Source organism: Schistocerca nitens, chromosome 4 (assembly GCF_023898315.1).
Source record: "Schistocerca nitens isolate TAMUIC-IGC-003100 chromosome 4, iqSchNite1.1, whole genome shotgun sequence".
Taxonomy (NCBI): Eukaryota; Metazoa; Arthropoda; class Insecta; order Orthoptera; family Acrididae; genus Schistocerca; species Schistocerca nitens.
Window position 1 is genome coordinate 710,288,900 of NC_064617.1, and position 23,048 is coordinate 710,311,947.

Consider the following 23,048-nt stretch of genomic DNA (forward strand, 5'->3'; position numbering starts at 1 on the left):
TTAAAAAAATTATGACTAGCCCAATCTTTGTATGATATTGTAATAATTGGACTACTTTACTTGAAATTATGTTACTTATAAAGTCCTTTTATTTTTTATGTAGAATAATGTGAATATTAATTAATAGAATTAATTAAGATCTAATTAATAGAATTAATTAATTAATTAATAGAATTAAAAGTTATATACACAAATATACTACTCTTGTTTTCAGCTGGATTAGCAGTTGCATCGGCCCTGGTGACTCTTGGAAACCCAAGGAAAGTGAGCATAGATCCCACAGGAAAAACTGAAGCAAAGGCAAAATCTCGAAAATCTCTTTCAAGTCAGCATCCTGACAGCTGTATATAGCATCATATCTTCAGCAGTCCCAAGTTGGCTATTTCGTGAAGTTCTCATTCAGCACTAATGTGTGCAGAGTGAGCAAGCTGTGATAGTGTAGCATGCCACAAGATTCTTGCTGTGTCATTAGTTTAGCTGATCGTGTGAATCAACAAACTGGTGTCTAATCCAAAGGATTTATTCTGTTTTCTACAAGACAGTGTGCTAGGTATTAAGTTTTTTAAGAAAAAAAGGAATCTAGTCAAAAGACTAATGTTAAGTGTTCACTTACCATCCTATGTGCTGGTGCATCCCCTTTTTGCAATCCTCTCTCCCTAATGGACTGATTAGTAACTTAACTTATTATTATTCTTATAATTATTTGCATTTCCTGCAAAGCATAAGACTTCCATTCTCTTAAGAGAAAGTGATATCTTTTTATATAATCTAAATGTGAAATTAAAATAAGGATATCGAACTTGAGTAAAGGTAGATGAAAGAACAAATTTCAGTAAGTCAAAAGACAATTATAAATGTTGTCAACTCAATACCTATAGCTGCAGAGATCATTTCAGTAATTAGTAATTGAGAGGGAAGGTAATGATCCCTGGACAAGCTGGTCAGTAATAAGAACTAAGTACGGGCATGAGACATAGTGCATAGTTTTGGTACATGTGATTACTGTCAGAGACATTAATAAGGCACTCTAAAAAATTAACTGAACTCTTCAGTACGTCATTCTAGAAATGACAAGATATGAGAGTGTGTTAAAGAGTACAACAAAATTCCCACTCAGGGGGAAGGTAGTGTATAATCAAAAAGAAATATGTCTAGAGAGAACAATTTAAAAAGAAATTATGAATATTTTGTATGTTATACTGTGAGAATGTGATCTATGAACAGTTAAAACAGGACAAAGACGAGAGGAAGGATGTTGGACAGTTCTGAATTTGTAGCTAGTCATTTGTTGAAGAGAAACTGCCCATAAGTAATTTGAAAGAATATTGAAGTTGTGGACATGGAATACCAAACAATCCTTGCACATATTAGGTGGTAGTATTCTTTAGATGATACAGTTCTTGGTGAAGAGGATGCTGAAACAGAAATATCACATCTTCCAAAATTCTTCTCAGACTTTTTGTAAAATTTAACATCAGTAACGGGGCAGGTGAAGGCTGTTATATAGCCTACTATTAAAAATGACAAATTTCCTGTAAAACTTTCATTAGCCATAATGAAATTTGCATTTCAGTAAGTGTACACTTGCTTTTAAAGTGATGTTATTTGGTCACTTATAATAAGTGTACACATTTAAAATCTTATGAAGTTATGACTCACTTTGTGATTGATTCTGGCTTTATTGAAAATTTGCTTCAAAATAAGCAGTCCAAGCTTGTAAATTTTTGTTACTGTTTTTACTCATGATGAAAACCACTTCAGTTCTGATTCTGTGCTCTGGCATAGTAACATACTTATCTCCAGTATATAGACTCCAGTGATGAAATTTTCATTTAGGGTATAAGTTAACACTAACAAGATGTCCACAAGGGAGGGGAGCTGCCCACAGTCTTTGTCCTTACACTCCATTCACTTGTGCTGTCCAGATTACAACAACATTCAATTATAAATTTAACATTGACTGCCATGGTTTACCTGTTTGAGGATTACACAGAATGCAGTTTCCACTGCTGGTCCTTCTTTTATATAAAATTGCTCCCCTATTTATATTATAGTGACAGAGCACCACTGGTTTGATTGGGTCATGATTGTTATAAAAGCATATTCCCTTGTCACATTCATCCACTATAGAGTTTTAATTGGATGTTGTAGTAATGTGTACCATTTGAGATAACAGGTGTCTTAGTGTATAGCCCCCCAGTGGTATTCTTGTACAGTCTTCAGTTCCCTTGAACGCCTGCCGGATTTAAAATTTTACAAATAGTGTGTGACCACAGTTTTCTCTATAGTAAGTCTTGCAGCTCTTGTAAACTTCTTATGTCTCTTGTAAACTTCTTATGTCTCTTCTATAACTGATGCATGCATTGTGGAACCAAGCAGGGTAATGCTCTAATGAAGCAGTTACATGTGTGAGAGATACACAATTTGATCTGAGATGAGTACAGGAACATAGACCAGACCTTTGCCCACTGCCCCCAATAGCTGATAAAATTAAAATGGCTGAAACCAATAGAATTGGGATAATATGCAATGTAACATCATACACATACTATCCTATTATGCCATATTAGCCAGAAAGTTTTGAGAGCATGGAATAACTAAATGAAGCTTTTGTTAGTAGTAAATAGTAGCATTCAATGTTCCAGTAGTAGTAAGTACTCAGTTTGTGAGGTAAATGTACCACATACCTTTTGTTGTGTCAGTCATCAGGGCAAATCTTCAACAAGTGAACAGGGTCTATGAGTAAATGCTTTAGGATTATGTCCTTTACAGAAGGTGCAGACTTGAGATGCTGGTTGAAGTAGAGCCTGCAGTTAAAGGGGCAGTTTCTGTATAGAAGTTGAAATATTGGTGATTGTTATGGCAGGTGTAATGATATGCTGTAACAAAAAGTTACTCAATTAACATTGCATGTGAGTGCTGATGTATAGTGGCTCCATATATCAAGAGTCTTTTGGGGAACATACCACAGTGACTAGAGCATGTACACTCAGGCATTTTTTCTCTAAAAAATTATCCATGTTGTTATCCTCCAGGATATTGTGTCCCCATGAAAAACCTTGTGCTTACTTTCTCTGTCTTGTGTAATGACGTGTCTCACTATCAGAGCAATCGTATAATTGGATATATGTATGCATTATATATGCATATACTACATAGCCACTTACTACTTCTCATTGCCTGTCCATGATGGTAAATATATGTATACTGGTGTTAAGAAAGCTTGCATCATGAACAGCAGATAGCTGTGTGCTCCTTAGAAGTTTACAAAAACGAGTGAAATTCGGTATTTGTTCTCCAATCACATACATGCTCTCCAGTGCCAGAACTATCAATATTTGTTGCTCTATGTAAGGCGCTGAGGCTCACTTTCAACTACTAATGTCTTACATATCTTCTGAAGATATTTAACAATATTGTGAAAAGGATAGTTGTTACTCACCATATAGCGGAGATGTTGAGTCGCAGATAGGCACAACAAAAAGACTCTTAAAAAATGAGTTTTTGGCCAACAAGGCTTTCGTCAGAGATAGAAAACACACACACACACAAATGCAAACACAATGCAGTCTCTCTCTCTCTCTCTCTCTCTCTCTCTCTCTCTCTCTCTCTCTCTGTGTGTGTGTGTGTGTGTGTGTGTGTGTGTGTGTGTGTTCTGTCTCTGACGAAGGCCTTGTTGGCCGTAGCTCATTTTCTGACAGTCTGTTTGTTGTGCCTATCTGCGAATCAGCATTTCCACTGTATGGTGAACAGCAACTATCCTTTTCATAATATTGTTACATTCCAACCTGGATTTTCCAATTCTGAAGATATTTCTTTCATATGTGATTCACCAGACCTTAAGGGGAAATTAAGTTTGTTATCCTTATCTCTGACACATTTATTTAATTTCACCCTGTCCTCTTTCTCCTTTTACTGCTTTACCCCCAAAATTTGTCTTTGACTGTGATAAACTAATTTTTATTATTTTTCTTTTCTTCTTGTCTGTGCATGTAAATATTTTTCTGTCTGTTGGTTTTATGCTTTCATTATTTGTAATTGCATTTTTGTTACGCAGGGTCTTGTTTTTCTTTTCCATTTTATTTTTTCTCTTCTGACTTCTTCCCTTGTCCTTGTCCTAGTGTTTGTCGGCAACATAATATTGTAAGTGGATAACTCTTATTGGCTCCTATGGTAGATAAGTGTGGTTTCTGGCATTTGTTCTTCAGATGTTTCTGTTGTGTACTTAATGTCCTATATTGATGAAATGCCTCATTTTTGTTGCCTTCCCTCTTTTTTATCTTTTCCCTGTCTTTGTTGTTTGTTTATTTCCATGATGGGAACTTTCCTTTATACAATCTTTATTATTTACTTTGTATATTGTGACTACACAGCATTATCTACTGCAGTTATGTACACATTTGTAACTACCTTTAGTCAGTTTGATACCTTTTCATATTGTTGTCACAAACTTTACAATATTTTTCAAAGTGGAGAGAGATGATAACAAAATACTCAATTCCAGAAAATGAACTAAAGGATCTGAAGTAACTATTGATGTAATTATTTATCCTATGAACTGTTTTTACTCTTGTAAAAAATGAAAGTTTATTATTTGTACAGTCTTTTTTAATATATTTTTGTAATTTTCAAGTACACATTTTTATTTTTATTTAATGATTTATTTATTTATGAGCATATCAAATGTTATGGAAATGGTCTTAATGTGTTATATCATATACATATTCATTATTTGTTCTGTTTAATATTGTTGTCCTGTACAGTGCATTGAATAAGTCCAGTATAAGGACTCATTATATTGTTGTGAAAGCAGAATTCTTTTCCTGGTACATGCTTATTACTATTTTCTAGTTAATATTCATAATTTACTAATTTTTATGTATGTGGTGTTTTTTGCTGTTTTTAATGCATCAGACTCTGCATTTGTTGGCAGTATTCTGATAACTTGTTTCAAAGGAACTACATTTTGTTTATGTTGGCACAAACATTCCTTTGTACTCGCAGTACATCCTTCCTATGCAATAATTTGTTTTAGAAATGAAGCCTTGTGTGTAAATAATGTTGGTTTATAAAATCAGCCAATATTATTTGGTGGTGAATTTGTATGTAAGCATTTCACGTCCAAGGGACATCAGACTAAAATTAATTTTAGTTGTCATTGTCTTAAATTCAGAGTATTGTACATTTTAGTCTTTTTTCTTCTTCCTTCTGGTTAGAAATGTACCACTTTAATTGCACTTTCATGTGCTTGAACAGTATTTGTTTAGTACTAACAAAACTACAAAAATGTAAAGTGCATGTTGCCAATCTGCAGGAAATGTAATGAATGAAATTGTGTTTTATGATAGTCTTTTGTATGTCACAAACACAGTTCTCAGATTTTATGGACAGTACCATGTGGTAGCCACAACAATCGTACACTGTGAAAATCATCATTACTGACCCTACGAACCAGATATTTTTGAAGGCCCTGTGAAGTTGAAATGGAAAGGCAAGGTGTAATTAATTACAGCCTGGAGCTGTCATTCTGTTTGTGAATCATTTGCAGAAGACATCGTAGAAATAGAACTGCCAGTGAACAGTGTGTGTATGGCTAAATCCCATTTTTAATCTGTCATGAATAATCAAACAAGTGTTTATTGCCCATGAAGTAGTAAACTTGATTCTAAAATTTTTGGAATACACATCAGTGTAACAGAACAATCAGGTAATGTTTTCTTAAGGAAAGTGAAGACTGTATGCAGACCATAAATTTACTTTTAGTTCTGTCACTGTTGTTAAGAGTTCAGCAGTTCACTGGTAATTTGTACTGATAGAGAGGTCATTTTTGTTACATTGATTATGCATATCTGTTCAGTTTACTGACAATCGAAAGCTTAAAAGAACATTATTCAATAAATATTGCTCTTTGTTCACACATTCCACCACAATTAGCTTGTCATAACATCATTATGTCGATACACTTGTGCACTCAGTCACATCTGCAACACACACACACACACACACACACACACACACACACACACACTTTGAAATTTATTTGGTTTAGAAAAGATTTCTAATTTGGATAATGAAAAGCCTGTGGTTAAGAATAGTGTGTGATTCAGCTGACTGACCAACAGTCATTTTAAAGTGGTTGGACTGGTTTGTGGATGGACACAAGTAAATATGACTTCTTCTAAACTATTTAACTCTTTATTCATCTGCATATACCTTATATGCATCTGTCCACCAATCTGAACTTCTCCTTGTCACTGTGTGATAGTCTGTCCAGCCAGCCATTATTGATTTATGTTTGGGTAAGAGCCTTTGTGTCAGTCTATGCTCAATAGGCAAAGCTGCACCAAATTTATTATTAAAGAAGTGATACCATACTCAAACATATTTTCCAAACAAAAACATTTACACTAACAAATCATTCTACTGAATAGGAAACATTTACTATCTACATAAATTTGGGATGCACTTAGAAAAGTAGAGAAGTCTAAAAAGTGGGTGGTTGTGAAGGAAAGCTATAAACATAAATTCATTGATAAGACTTTCTAATGTGGTTAGAGACTGGATAAACAATTGCCTTATTCTTTAATTATGTTCTTTGATGTGTTCAAATGAGTTGTTGATTACATATTTGAACAATATTTCGATGACCAAACCACTCCTTTTCTTCAGGAACAGCAAGCTGTGCAATTAGTGTACTTGCTGCGTGCTCTCCAGGCAGACTGTGAAGTATTGTTGGTGCCATACTGCCACTTACACCAGAGTTTGTCTCCCAGCACTGGCTACACTCTTCGATGCTCATTTACTTTTCTGAACCCACATAGTTATTCCATGAAATATACATTTTCTCAGTATTTCCCAGCCCTGACAGATGAGAAGGCCAGTGATATCTTACTAAATAGAGTCTCATATCCCAAGCTTTATGTAAATTGGAACCTCCATCCCATTTTATTAGATTTACTTAATCTTTATTTTAAAACATTCCTTAGGCATCTGCCCTGGACACTTTGCACTTTCACCATAATACTGGGTACATAATATTTCATTTCATGATTATATTCAAGACAGTGCCAAAGCTGCATTTTCCTTGTTGTTTTAGTATAGTGTGTCAATGATGTTCCTTGCACATCTCCTCAACTGTTTAATAGTCTGATCCGTATATAACTTGCCATTTTACACACATATTTCAGAGCCCCAAAACATCTTAAACATTACAAATATGACTTTTCATCTTTATTGGTGTGAGTGTAATACATTCAATGCCATTTTTCTGTAGGAATCAACCAGTCTTTCCTGAGACTGGGCCAGCATAAGATGATTCTTATATTTTCTTCTTCTGTCCAACCTCAGTCTCAGACAGTGTTGATTTTGACGGCAACACCCACTCCGTTTGTCAATCTGTGTACCCATATATGTGGAAAATTGTTAGAAGGTGTTGTGGTTCTCTGGTGCAGCTCTCTTTGTCTGGCTGTGATCAAACTATATAGACTATAATCTTTAGGACAGAATTTTGTTATGGCAGATCATAATAACTGAACATCAAACACCTTACTATCAGTTGATCATACAGAGAGAACTTGAGTGATGATGTCTTTACTTGTATATTCTATTGTATTTTGGAGGATTGTAATTTTGTAGACAGTACTTTCTGATAATTTTCATCATTATTCATTATATTACCTTCTATAATTAACATTTGAATCAGTTGTCATGTTACAGTCCTTGGGTCATGATACAAATTTTAAAAGTTTCAGTGGTGGCTGTTATGTATTCCTTGAAAATGTTGACTATATTGTGGCTGTGTTGTCTTCTCACTCTTCATTTGTTCTCAGGTATGAAAGAGACAACAACAAAGATTGTCAATGAAATGCATATTTGCCTTCATTACACTAAAAAATGAGAGAGTAGTGGTGGTGAAAAACCACTTGGAGATCTGATTATCAGAGTAAATAGATTTGAGCTTTCTCACTTTCCTCCACTTTTTCCAGGCAGGCCAGAAATTTGACATGGTGCAAATGTCAGTTATAATTTTCAAAGAAAAAAATTAAGAGTCACATTTTTCATGGATAAATTACAAGAAATTGGTCTGAAAATAGTGAATGTAACTGTGTTGCTGCAGATCACTGATTATTTAATAGTGATACCCATAATTAAATTTCTGTCTTCAAGGGGATCAAGAAAATTATAAGATAGATAATTTTTACAGGGAAAGGAAAATTTTGTACTGCTGCAGCAGAAAGAAATTAATGTATAGATGCAAGACAGTTATTAAACCTGAGGTGGCTGGTGGTGTTTTAATATTCTGATTGCTTGTAGCAATGTTATTGGAATGTGTGAAGAGAGCAAATATTTTCAGTGTGTGAAGAGAGCGAACATTTTCAGTTACCTTATTAATTTTGATAACTATTTTTTGTTTTCTATATATTATTGTACCTTAGTTGCAATCCTATCTTGCTACCAACCCCAATTCTCTCCCTCCCCCTCCCTCCAACATGCCTCCCCCTCCCTCAAACATGCACGTGCGCACCCACACAAACATATATATATATATATATATATATATATATATATATATATATATATATATATATATATATATATATGGTTATAATAGAGGGAAACATTCCACGTAGGAAAAATATATCTAAAAACAAAGATGATGTGACTTACCAAATGAAAGTGCTGGCAGGTCGACAGACACACAAACATACACACAAAATTCAAGCTTTCGCAACAAACTGTTGCCTCATCAGGAAAGAGGGAAGGAGAGGGAAAGACGAAAGGATGTGGGTTTTAAGGGAGAGGGTAAGGAGTCATTCCAATCCCGGGAGCGGAAAGACTTACCTTAGGGGGAAAAAAGGACGGGTATACACTCGCGCGCGCGCACACACACACACACATCCATCCACACATGACAGACACAAGCAGACATATTTATTTTGGTCTTTAAATATGTCTGCTTGTGTCTGTATATGTGTGGATGGATATGTGTGTGTGTGCGCGAGTGTATACCCGTCCTTTTTTTCCCCCTAAGGTAAGTCTTTCCGCTCCCGGGATTGGAATGACTCCTTACCCTCTCCCTTAAAACCCACATCCTTTCGTCTTTCCCTCTCCTTCTCTCCTGATGAGGCAACAGTTTGTTGCGAAAGCTTGAATTTTGTGTGTATGTTTGTGTTTGTTTGTGTGTCTATCGACGTGCCAGCGCTTTCGTTTGGTAAGTCACATCATCTTTGTTTTTAGATTTTCCTCCCTTTTATTTTCATTGTTATCTGCAAATTAACTACCAACTTTATTTTTGTGGTTAGTTGTAATTGCCTGTCTGTTTTTCTCATCAGTGCATATGTTAGGTAGCAATTGCTGGTAACAAGATGCACAGTTGTAATTACTTTTCTGGTGGTTAGCAGTACCCTTTGCTTTGACTCTTCGCCCAGCAGCATATGCGAGTTCACATTTCAGTTGATGTTTGTCTTGTCTTCAAAGAGCTGTTATTATGGGTATTGATACTGCCATTTTTCAAAGCTGTTTCTGGATGTTTATCAAGTGAAATAATTGAAGAGAGAGAAAATGGAAACCAAACAACAGTGAAATCCCATTTTGTATTTCAGCAGAGATTTCAGTTTACAGAGAATTTAACATTTAAGCCTTGTTGATAGTATCCACAGTATGGAAGACAAATAAATGCAAAGTTATTTATAAGTGCCATTAGACTAGTTGCTTATGTTGTTCATTGCAAATTATGATAGAAAATGCCAGTTGTACTCCACTGAAGGACAAAAAGGCGTATGGTGATGTAGAACATACAGCACTTATATAAAAGACCTCATGCTCCACAGGAAATCAGAGATACTGTTAAATTTCACTTTTATAGATATATGTGCAGGTGTAGCAGAATATTAATCATTGCAACTGCAAAATTCTTCCTCCTCCATCATTATCAGTTAATTCATGACTTCTGTAAACATGTCACCTCCAGATAGTATATGAGGTATTTGGCAATTTTTGATAGCGAGATGACTTCTTCAGAAGTACTTCTCTTTATTTCCTCTTGAGTGGTTATTATGTGTAACATAAAAGAGTGTGCTGTGTAAGTTAACTTACTGTATAACAGTAAAAGTTTTCTATCCACTCTGGTGCATTACTCTGTTCTAAATGCTCAATATGTCATTTGAAGCCATTGAGTTCACATACACCCTTACAAATCTTAGATGCGATGTCTTGTTTTCAGTTTTTCATCAAATATCATAGTTGCAACATGTCACAGATTTCACTAAGCAATTTACTTTAAAGTAATGCAGAGTTATTTGAAAGACAGTAGAAAAAATAATGTTAATATCATTTTAATTGGGGCAGAGTAAGTGACATTTCATAAACAGGTTTAGTGTACCTGGATTTTTGTACATTATTAAAAATTTACAGACTTTGGGCATTTCCTGCAGATTTTTCTTCATTTTAGTCAGTTGTATCAAACATCATTTTAAACGTCTAAGCACTAATTTAATATGAGAACAGAAAATTGAGGGAGTGGAATGAGGAAACAAAATAACAATATAGTGGAGGTGCTCAGCTGAATAGCATTCATTTATTGCTGGAGTTGTTTAAGAGAATATTTTGCAGTGTAAAAATTATCTACCATATAGTGTCTGTGATGAATCTTGTTTCTGGGATTTGTTTGTGTTCAAGTGCACCATTCAAAATTTTCATCTGAAATTCAGTTAAATCAGATACTCTAGCACACAACATGTTCACCAATAATCAAATATTTGTTTGCTAAGTTTGCTTTCCTTTTCTTGAATTTTGTGCTGTACAAGCACATTTCCACACCCTTCTCTGCATAGAAATGTAATATTTGAACTTTTGTTGCAACACATCTTGGCTGCGCCAAATAAGACTTGAAATACATTTTTTGCTTAGCTTAGATTTGAATCCTTTTCTTTCTCCTAGCAGTTTATTTAGACAATCAGTTGCCACTCTTTTCACTGCCACTTTACATGAAGATTGGTTTCATCATGAATAGCATTAGGCAAATTTTGAATTGGTGGTGATGTATGACAGATGGAAGCTTGACTCATAACTAGAGATAATAGTGTAGTGTTAATCCAGTAGTTCTTACACATGTTTTAAATAAAGTTAGTGCCAAACATCATGTGTGACTCAGCAACTTTTAATTCAGTATTGTTTATCTTAGACATACAACTCACTCCCTTTATTTTTAAAATTCTGCTAGGCAGTAAAAAAATTGTTTCTTATTATTTAAAATGTTGGGTGTTACGTGACAAGCTTGCAAAATTTATTTGTTCATTATCAAGCAAAAATGTGTACGCGCGTCTACACACACACACACACACACATATGCTGTCTCATTTGAAACTTACAATTGCAGCCTAAGTTTTGATAGGCTCTTAATTTTCTGTGCAGTAGAAATATCATTACAGACTAGAGACAGAGACCACAGGTTGGCCTTCCTTGTGTCGGTAATAACTTTTATATGAAAACACTAGGCATTACATTCCTGACTCAATGAGTAGTCCACATTACATTTATTTATTTTTAACTTATTTAAATATGTTAGATTAATATCTAGGCCTAAAATAATTACACTGATTTGCTGAGAATACAAAAACTGATGGGTTAACCATTGAAAAAAATGCAATAATCAAACATTGTGAGGAACGATCTGTTTTTCATATAAAAGAAGACCAAAATTGAGTGATAATGTCAATATCTTTGTGAAGAACATTGCTTCCTGAAAGAGATTAGTCTTCAAGGTTTCCTTGGCATTGCTCTTTTTTTAACTTGTATATATGTTTATCCAGGGAACTTTATTGTGTGATGAGTGAAGTTATTGGTGCTATGAGAAATACTGATATGTGTTAATGGTGTTCGTGATAAAGACTGTTATGGAAGAGGTGTCATATGTATATGTGTGTATGAATGAGTGGCTGCATGTATCTTCAGATACATATAGCACATAATAATATCCATATATTGGTTGAATAAAAATTTTGGATAGCCCTATTACCTCTGATTAATTTGTAGATTTGTTAAAACTTCTGATTGCAATGTTAAATAAATGAAGCACCCTTTCAAAATGACAAATGTGATTAGTTATTAATTATGTGTGAAATTAAGATTTAGTATTAAATTATACTGGGACTGTATCAGTTCAATGGTTCATATCTTTATCATCCAACTAAATTATTGTACCAGAGCTGCTTTATGTCATTTAATGTAAGTTAGTATTCTTCCAAATGAATTGACAATATTTCAAGTTGTGGTTAGAAATCAGTTCTACAAGCAATTTAGATTGTAATCAGTTGTACCTGAGACATAAGAGTGCTTGAGATACTGCAGATATTTTCACTTATTTATGAGAATCTAGGAAATAAGAAAGTTTTTGATTGTGCAAGAATTTTGCAGCCTGATTTCATATATTTTATGGGAGTACGTAAATGATTCATATGCTCAAAGACTGCAGTCTCCTACATTTGGTTATTGGTGTGTCCACCAGATGTACATACTTGGATTATTTCAACTATCTTTCATGGAATGAGAGATATAAATACAGTAATGGCTTTCTCTCAACGCTTTCAGGAACTGGAATCCAGTGCGACTCCATAAATCATAGATTTTAAAGGCAGAGGAAGAAATACAGGATGTCCCACCTAACCCTGCCACCTCATACATTTCCAAAAAGAAACAACATGCAGTTGGCCAGGTTTTCACCTATGACAGGGCCTCACATACTGGGCAGGAATATATAATCCATATAGGTCAACAAACATCACTTTCAACAGAAAGTTAGATGTTTTTGACACATTATGTTTTATGCACCGCTTAGCTCTGCGATACATGTCTTGGAAACTTTGTACGAAGTCTTCCTTTGGGATGGTGTTCAAAAGCCGTGTCACATTTAGTTGGATGTCAGGAATATCATAAAATCTCTCTCCTTTCAAAGCGAGTTTGAGTCAAGGGAATAGGAAGAAGTCTGAAGGATTGAGATCTGACGAGTATGGTGGATGTTCAAGTTGCACCACCCCCTTTTTTGCCAGGAACTGTTTAATGATATTGGCTTTGTGTGGGTGAGCATTATCGTGAACAAAAAAACCAGGATCCTTGTCGTCTGTACTGGCGTCGTATCCTGCGTAGACGTTGCGTGAAATGGATCAAAATTTCATTGTACTGTGCTGCATTCAACATCATTCCCTCAGGTAGAAATTCCTTGTGGATAATGCCTTGACTATCAAAAAAGGTGATGAGCATCATTTTGATGTGTGACTCTTCAGCTCTGACCTTTTTCTGATGAAGTGATTTCATTAACAGTGACAATACGGTTCAAGAAATTAGGTGTCGCATCCACCGTTTCGACAAATTCCTGTGAAGCCTCTAAATATGCCTGCTTCTGATCGTTAGTCAAGGGATGTGGCACAAGACGATAACACGTTTTCCTCTTCCGTAACTCCTCGGTAAGGACTTGTCGCATGGATTTACGTTTCACCTGCAGTTCATCCACTATCATGCACACAGTTAATTGACAGTCATTCGTGATTAATGTCATCATTTTCTCAATGTTTTCATCTCTGACAGCGGTTGTCCAGTCATCCGGTATGGGGATTGTCAGAAACACTTTCCCAGCCTCCTCACAATTGGGCAAACCGCTTGCACGCACACTTCATGGACAGTGCTTGATACCCATAAACACGTACCAGCATTGCGTGCATTCCTTTCGGTGTCTTGCCAAGTTTAAAACAAAACATTAAATTGAACCTTTGCTCATTCATTGTCCTGATCTAAGTTCAGAACCAACACACTAAACAAACACTTCGTCCAACAGGTCTAACACGGAACACACACGATGATCAACTGAACTACGGTGGGGGCAGCTTGTCAACACCAGCCACTACACAGGTGTAGTGGTGTGAGTCGTCAGTGTTGGCCGATCGACCATTCTGTCGACATGCATATCATCAGTAATGAACAAAAAGTAGATATGATGTTAATTTGTGACAAATGCCGCAGAAATGCAAGCACAGCTGTAACTGTGTACAGTGAACGCTACCCAGCTTGATGGTGTCCATGTTGTACTGTTTCCAACATCTGCATATTCTCGTAGCTGGTCATGTGGAAAGTGTCAATACATGAACACAGCAACTAACAATGACAATGAGATTGCTCTTCTGGCTGCTGTAGCGCACAATCCTGAGGTGAGTGTACGACAAACTGCTTGTGGCTGTGGAATAAGCCATAGTAGTGTGTGAAGAATTTTACATAGGCATACCTTTCATCTGTATCATATCTGACTCCACCAAGAACTCTATGGCAATGACTTTGAATCTTGTATTGAATTCTATTGTTTTACTCTTCAGCAATTGCAAGGTCATCCTGACTTCTTACACGATATGTTGTTCATGAGATGACGTTTCATTCACAAATCATGGCCATTCACATCTGCAGAACATGCACTACTGCTCCATGCAAAATCTGCACTGGCTTTGTGTGACTACACATCAGCAACAGTGGGTGTCAATCCCCAGTGCAGCATCATTGGTACCCATTTTATAGGTCCCTATTTTCATCAGGGAAAGTTAACTGGACAGCTATATGCATAATTTCTGCAAGATATTGATTCCATTCTGATGGAGGATATGGGGTTGGAAATGCATCTATCAATATAGGTCCAGCATGATGGATGTCCCACGTGCTATGCATGTGTTTGTAGGCAAGTTATGGAAGTAATGTTTCACAATAGGTTGATAGAATGGGAATGCCCTGTGAGTTGACCAGCCCAGTCCACCAACATGACACCGTTAGACTTATCCCTCTGGGATGCAGTGAAAGAATGTATGTACCCCAGACCTCAACACCTTCAAAGGATATGCAACGACATATTACTGCTGCATGTACAGTAATATCTGTGCAAAAACTACAGTCTGTGCAATGCTCACTTTTTAACTGTCTCCACAAATGTATTGATGCAAATGGCAGGCACTTTGAACATCTGTTGACGTGACACAGGTTCATCGGATGTGATGTTACCAGTTATTTGTTAGTACATTTTCTGTACTGAATGTCGTGCAAAAACTTGAAGTTTCTGTGGTCTATATGCCATTAATAATTGTGTTTAGGACACTAGAACCATGTCTTACCACTAAATTCTACCTCTAGTTTTCATTTCTGTAGAAAAAACATACATGTTCCACTTAAAAAAAAAAAAAGTTTGTGTTGAAAGGGATGTTTATTGGCCTTTATGGGTTATGCATTCCTGCCCATTGTGGCGCTACTAACATAGGTGTATCCCTGGCCAACCGCATTGTTTGCATTTCGTTTCATTTCAGAAATACATGAGGTGGCAGAGTTACTTGGGACACCCTGTATAAAATACGTAGCTTACACCTTTTAAAGTAATATTGTGTCATATTTTATAATAATCTTACAAACTTTTTGGTTGTTTTGTGGGTTCTTACTTGAGGGGTAGTCTTTGCTGTAGGTTAGCTGTCAGTCAGATGGCTGTACTGTGATATCATTTGATCAAGTAACATTTGTAGCGAACAATAAGAGTAGCCTCCTAGCTCTCCAGAGTGAAACAGATTTAATTGTTTGTTCCCTTAAGGGAAATGGAACGTGAAGCATTGCATATTCCAGTTCATTCCTATCTCTAAAAAAATTATACAAAAAAAAGTGACAAAGACTCTCTACACATGTTGTATATGAAGTTCTTCCAAGGCTCAGCATTATCCTACCAGATACCACATTTTGGGATGCACAGGTGCACTTCGGTGAGCGTCGTTTTCAGTAACCATCAATATGAAATTTCCATAGCTTTGTGGAATTTTCTCTGGAAGAGTCATTGTTACTTCGTTAATAAGCCTAAGTTACTGTAGCCAACATTCTTGACGATTGTCAGACACAGATAATGTCATAAATTTTCTGAGTTGAGTAAACTTTGTCTTCCTTAACGCTCACTTTGCACCAGCTGTTGTTTATCACCCATGTAGATCTTCCTATATATTGTTTAATTAAGTCTGTGGTCTTTGGTTATCCATTTCACACACTTTCCTATTACAATAAAATTGTAATAATTATACAGAATACCTTCTTTTAGGCAACCCAGTTTTAGTTCTATGTCACCTGTGTTAAAAATAGCACAGGATATCCAAAACAAAACGCCCCAAAAGGTTTTCAGCGTAACACGATAGCATAGTGTAAACAGCAAGGAGAGAATTATGAAACTCTCCAAAATTAGTATAAACATCAGAAAACATTTCTCAAGTGAAAGCTTGTAGAAAAGTTAAACGTGAATGTGACTTCAGTTACCTGTACAAGCGGAATCAAAGTATTATCATGTCAAAGTATTATTGAAAATGACCTGCATCATTACTCTTACAAATTTCTATTGTGAATAAGTTCAAGCTTGTTGTCTGATATCCATGTGTTCAGTTCTACCTGTCTTCTGAGTAATGTGGTGCAGGGATGTCAGATCCTCAGCTGTAAGGTGAAGCTAGTCCAGTCTGTCCAGGTATGAGAACTCAAGACACACGTCATTATGCACCAAAAAATGGTCGCCAATGCCACACCTGTTTTATTTTGACAATTCTGTGTCTTCAAAAAATTCATTACAAAAATACCTCTACATTTAATTTAGAAAGTATATTTCCTGAAGAATGCAGTAATAATCTTACGTATTAAAATGTAGATGAGGAAGTGACCTATAATTATAGACCTATCATCCCCTCCCCCCGTACTGTATTCAAGGCTTCTAATGGTGTAGATAATAAAACTGTATTAAGGAAACTAAAATTGTGGTCTTATAGGCATTCCCCGTGTATGGATGGCTTTCTGTCTTGACAGTAGAAACCAGAGGATAACATTAAGAAGTGGCATGACAGGAATAAGACTTAACTCAAACTGGGGAAAAATTAAATATAGTATCTTGTGATGTTTGGTGCTTGGCCCACTCTTGCTCTGCATGAAAAATTTATGTGGGACATAGGAGCACTCTTCAAAAACTTGTGATGTTTGCTGATATACTGGTCCAAACACAGTCATACTGGGCACAGCTAGGAAAGTGATGGACCAGGCTTACAATTTGTTCACATCAAACAGATGAACACTGAAGTTAGCACATTGGTAAGCTGACCAGAAAGCCCAGCACTGAGTGACTTGCACTTAGGAATATCTTTCATTATATTGATATATCTAAAAACAAAGATGATGTGACTTACCGAACAAAAAAGTGCTGGCAGGTCGATAGACACACAAACAAACACAAACACACACACACAATTCAAGCTTTCGCAACAAACTGTTGCCTCATCAGGAAAGAGGGAAGGAGAGGGAAAGACGAAAGGATGTGGGTTTTAAGGGAGGGGGTAAGGAGTCATTCCAATCCCGGGAGCGGAAAGACTTACCTTAGGGGGGAAAAAAGGACGGGTATACACTCGCGCGCGCGCACACACACACATATCTATCCACACATATACAGACACGAGCAGACATCTCACAAGCAGACATCTCACAAGCAGACATATTTGAAGACAAAGAGTTTGGGCAGAGATGTCAGTCGAGGCAGAAGTGAAGAGGCAAAGATTATGTTGAATGACAGGTGAGGTATGAGTGGCGGCAACTTGAAATTAGCGGAGATTGAGGCCTGGTGGGTAACGGGAAGAGAGGATATATTGAAGAGCAAGTTCCCATCTCTGGAGTTCGGATAGGTTGGTGTTGGTGGGAAGTATCCAGATAACCCGGACGGTGTAACACTGTGCCAAGATGTGCTGGCCGTGCACCAAGGCATGTTTAGCCACAGGGTGATCCTCATTACCAACAAACACTGTCTGCCTGTGTCCATTCATGCGAATGGACAGTTTGTTGCTGGTCATTCCCACATAGAATGCATCACAGTGTAGGCAGGTCAGTTGGTAAATCACGTGGGTGCTTTCACATGTGGCTCTGCCTTTGATCGTGTACACCTTCCGGGTTACAGGACTGGAGTAGGTGGTGGTGGGAGGGTGCATGGGACAGGTTTTACACCGGGGGCGGTTACAAGGATAGGAGCCAGAGGGTAGGGAAGGTGGTTTGGGGATTTCATAGGGATGAACTAACAGGTTACGAAGGTTAGGTGGACGGCGGAAAGACACTCTTGGTGGAGTGGGGAGGATTTCATGAAGGATGGATCTCATTTCAGGGCAGGATTTGAGGAAGTCGTATCCCTGCTGGAGAGCCACATTCAGAGTCTGGTCCAGTCCCAGAAAGTATCCTGTCACAAGTGGGGCACTTTTGTGGTTCTTCTGTGGGGGATTCTGGGTTCGAGGGTATGAGGAAGTGGCTCTGGTTATTTGCTTCTGTACCAGGTCGGGAGGGTAGTTGCGAGATGCGAAAGCTGTTGTCAGGTTGTGGGTGTAATGGTTCAGGGATTCCGGACTGGAGCAGATTCGTTTGCCACGAAGACCTAGGCTGTAGGGAAGGGACCGTTTGATGTGGAATGGGTGGCAGCTGTCATAATGGAGGTACTGTTGCTTGTTGGTGGGTTTGATGTGGACGGACGTGTGAAGCTGGCCATTGGACAGGTGGAGGTCAACGTCAAAGAAAGTGGCATGGGATTTGGAGTAGGACTAGGTGAATCTGATGGAACCAAAGGAGTTGAGGTTGGAGAGGAAATTCTGGAGTTCTTCTTCACTGTGAGTCCAGATCATGAAGATGTCATCAATAAATCTGTACCAAACTTCGGGTTGGCAGGCCTGGGTAACCAAGAAGGCTTCCTCTAAGCGACCCATGAATAGGTTGGCGTACGAGGGGGCCCTCCTGGTACCCATGGCTGTTCCCTTTAGTTGTTGGTATGTCTGGCCTTCAAAAGTGAAGAAGTTGTGGGTCAGGATGAAGCTGGCTAATGTGATGAGGAAAGAGGTTTTAGGTAGGGTGGCAGGTGATCGGCATGAAAGGAAATGCTCCATCGCAGCGAGGCCCTGGACGTGCGGAATATTTGTGTATAAGGAAGTGGCATCAATGGTTACAAGGATGGTTTCCGGGGGTAACAGATTGGGTAAGGATTCCAGGCGTTCGAGGAAGTGGTTGGTGTCTTTGATGAAGGATGGGAGACTGCAAGTAATGGGTTGAAGGTGTTGATCTACGTAGGCAGAGATACGTTCTGTGGGGGCTTGGTAACCAGCTACAATGGGGCGGCCGGGATGATTGGGTTTGTGGATTTTAGGAAGAAGGTAGAAGGTAGGGGTGCGGGGTGTCGGTGGGGTCAGGAGGTTGATGGAATCAGGTGAAAGGTTTTGTAGGGGGCCTAAGGTTCTGAGGATTCCTTGAAGCTCCGCCTGGACATCGGGAATGGGGTTACCTTGGAAAACTTTGTATGTGGTGTTGTCTGAAAGCTGACGCAGTCCCTCAGCCACATACTCCCGACGATCAAGTACCACGGTCGTGGAACCCTTGTCCGCCGGAAGAATGATGATGGACGGGTCAGCCTTCAGATCACGGATAGCCTGGGCTTCAGCAGTGGTGATGTTGGGAGTAGGATTAAGGTTTTTTAAGAAGGATTGAGATGCAAGGCTGGAAGTCAGAAATTCCTGAAAGGTTTGGAGAGGGTGATTTTGAGGAAGAGGAGGTGGGTCCCGCTGCGACGGAGGACGGAACTGTTCCAGGCAGGGTTCAATTTGGATGGTGTCTTGGGGAGTTGGATCATTAGGAGTAGGATTAGGATCATTTTTCTTCGTGGCAAAGTGGTATTTCCAGCAGAGAGTACGAGTGTAGGACAGTAAATCTTTGACGAGGGCTGTTTGGTTGAATCTGGGAGTGGGGCTGAAGGTGAGGCCTTTGGATAGGACAGAGGTTTCGGATTGGGAGAGAGGTTTGGAGGAAAGGTTAACTACTGAATTAGGGTGTTGTGGTTCCAGATTGTGTTGATTGGAATTTTGAGGTTTTGGAGGGAGTGGAGCTGGAAGTGGGAGATTGAGTAGATGGGAGAGACTGGGTTTGTGTGCAATGAGAGGAGGTTGAGGTTTGCTGGAAAGGTTGTGAAGGGTGAGTGAGTTGCCTTTCCGGAGGTGGGAAACCAGGAGATTGGATAGTTTTTTGAGGTGCAGGGTGGCATGCTGTTCTAATTTACGGTTGGCCTGTAGGAGGATGCTCTGAACAGCCGGTGTGGATGTGGGAGAGGAAAGATTAAGGACTTTTATTAAGGATAGGAGTTGACGGGTGTGTTCATTGGCAGAGTTGATGTGTAGGTGAAGGATTAGGTGGGAGAGGGCAATGGATTGTTCGTTTTGGAACTGGTATAGGGACTGATGGAAAGAGGGGTTGCAGCCAGAGATGGGAACTTTAAGTGTGAGGCCTTTGGGGGTAATGCCAAATGTTCCTCAAAAAGGCTTTGGCTGAAAGCTCATTGTGTAACAGTCTTTTTGTTGTGAATGCGTGCAATTCAATGCATCATCTTTATACTGAGGAGCAGTCTATCCTTTTCACATTTTTTCATATTCCAATCTGGCCTTTCCACTGTTTAAATGCTTGTGTAAAACATATCTTTGTTGTGCCAATATGTAATCAAATGGTAGGAGTCTATGTAATCAAATGGTATAAGTCTGTGTTAAGTCACATAAATACTTTTTTTTGCAGTATTAGATAAAAATGCCAACTGAGCAGTATAAGAGGAGAAGCAGAGGCAAAGTCACCAGTGGCCTATACTTCCTAATGGAAGATTCAAGTAGCATCACTCAGGTACTTTCTGTGGTGACTCAGAAGTCCAAAGCAAGAACTCACTTGACATACACAGGTGGGGCAAGTATATACCACACCAAAATAATGGTTCATCAGAGGCTCTTGTCTACATACACATTTCAAAGCTAAGTTGTTGAGCCAGGTGCCATCGTGAAACTTGCTGCTATCCTTGATGAGTTTCCTCTATCTGCTGCAGTCCTCAGTGAGCTCCTCCCATTTGTCACAGTCAGTATTAAATGCATTCAGTCATGCTGCTTGATGTGATCTTTAAAGTGCATACTAGGTCTCCCACAGGGTCTCGTGGCATATGCTGTCTGAGTAAGTAGTGTGTGTCGGGGAAGATGAGAGTGATCCATACAATGTAAGTATCCTTGCCACCGGAGGCAACATTCCCTGAGTGTGGCAGGGATACTAGGTAAATTCGCAGCATTCAGGACGATTTCGATAGTCACATGGTCCCTCAGCATTATGCCTAGAACATTTTGTAAGCACTGCAGATTGAAGGTGTAGCTTGCATTCTTATTTGGCATATGATGTCCAGCTCTTGCATGAAACCCCTCGAGTGCGAGGTCACAATTTCAATCTTTAGTAAGAGTCATTTGAAAGTGTTCTGTTAACAGTTATGACAGGAAAAATATTAGCTGCTAATGACTCGCCATGTGCATCAGGATGACAACAGAAAAAGTGTGTCTGAGAGATGCAGAGATCAACCCTCTATGGGATGTATGTATCACACTTCACAAAATGGACATTATTGAGATTCAAGAAATGGTCAAAACAAACTTGCACCATGAACACTGAATGAAAAAAGACGTTCCACAGTCATCACTAAGGTTTGGATAATCAGGATTGAAGGCAACTTCTGTGGGAGTTATAGACTGTGCAGGATGTTCAGCTAGGTATTCACTGTTAAAGAATGCATATAGAATCATATTGATGTAATGGGGTGATGAGATTTGATGGAATGTGATGGTGTGCAACTGAACGCAAAACAGTATGTGGTTTAGCTTGTTGTGAAACTGGCTGTCCTTTAAGGCGTAGGTGTAGATAGTGCAATAATATGTTTTATAGGCACGGAAGAAACAAACATCCAGAGGCTGAATTTGTCTCACTTTTTGGGAGGAATAGTTTGCGGAGCATAATTTTTACACACAGACGAGGAATCAAACAAGAGCAAGTTATTTTGACCAGCTATTGGCCAAAGGCAGTGCTCATACCATAACTGTTGTTCTCTTACACCCGTTCTCCCCTCTTGCTGTGATGTAAACATTCCCTACTGCCCTTGCAAGATGACGCACATGAGAAAGAATCTCAAGGAGCCAGAGCATCTCCAGTTTCTCATAGCACAATAAATAACTTTCCGGCCAATTTACCATCTAGATTAACAGTCAGCATAATTGTATACAAATGCATTAAGCCATTGATGTCTGTTGATCTTGATACAACTCTCTTGGTACCTTTAATTTCCAGGGTTCCTTTCATAAGCATTTCCTCTTCAAATCTTGATTGGTGGAACTGGTAAACAAATTCCTTACTGAATGACGGGATAAGTTTTGTTTATCTCATCTACAAGTTTTCGGGCCGATTCCACAGTTTGCCGTGCATCGTCAAGGTTGTTTCAAATTTCGCTATCGTATGTCTTACAATTCTGTAGCACTGTTTGAAGTTATGCAACCATCTACCGCTTTCCTTGAAATCACCATAATCTGTTAAACATTTATGAACTATACGGTCATTTTACTGTGGACTTATTCTAAATCTGTTTTTTCCTATGCTGCAGATGTTCTTCCACATATGTAATTATGTTCAGTTCACTGGAGACAGGATTTGCAGTTCCCTGCCAAACAAGGATGATGAACTAAATGGCTCAACACCTGTTTCAATGTCATTTTCACTTGTCAAGCACATTTATCATTATTATACTCCTTGTGTACATTGTCTGCACGGTCAAGTGTATACGACACCACCCATTCCCCTGACTCATCTTGCAGAAATGCTAATATTTCATCTGTCACTTCTTTCTCACGCTGTGATATATCTTGGGCTCCTTTCAGACAAAATGTCAACTTCAGCTACTGTTGTTGCAGATATGTTGCAATGATTGCTTTGTTTATCTTTGCCATTGCTCTGTTTTGTACCAACACCACTAGCAATGTAGCACTGTTGTGAGTTACTCATCGACTATGCAGTTCAACTACACTCGGTAGCTTCAAGCTGTGCTCACCATTCGATACATCCAATTCAGCCCCCTGTTGCATTAACTACCAATATTGTGGCTGCATGGTAGACAATATGTGGGGCATCGAATGCCGTAAACATTATTGACCTTTTGCAACCTC

At 38.3% G+C, this 23,048-nt stretch overlaps 1 protein-coding gene across 1 annotated transcript in view; it reads left to right on the forward strand.

The window, feature by feature from the left end:
* Nucleotides 1-5,342, forward strand: part of LOC126252744 (attractin) — a 272,729-nt gene extending 267,387 nt beyond the window's left edge. Inside the window, exon 23 of the mRNA XM_049953646.1 lies at nt 215-5,342. Within this exon, the coding sequence (XP_049809603.1) occupies nt 215-351 (137 nt within the window). The 3' untranslated portion in view covers nt 352-5,342. The remainder of the gene's footprint in view (nt 1-214) is intronic.
* Nucleotides 5,343-23,048: the final 17,706 nt, after the last annotated feature.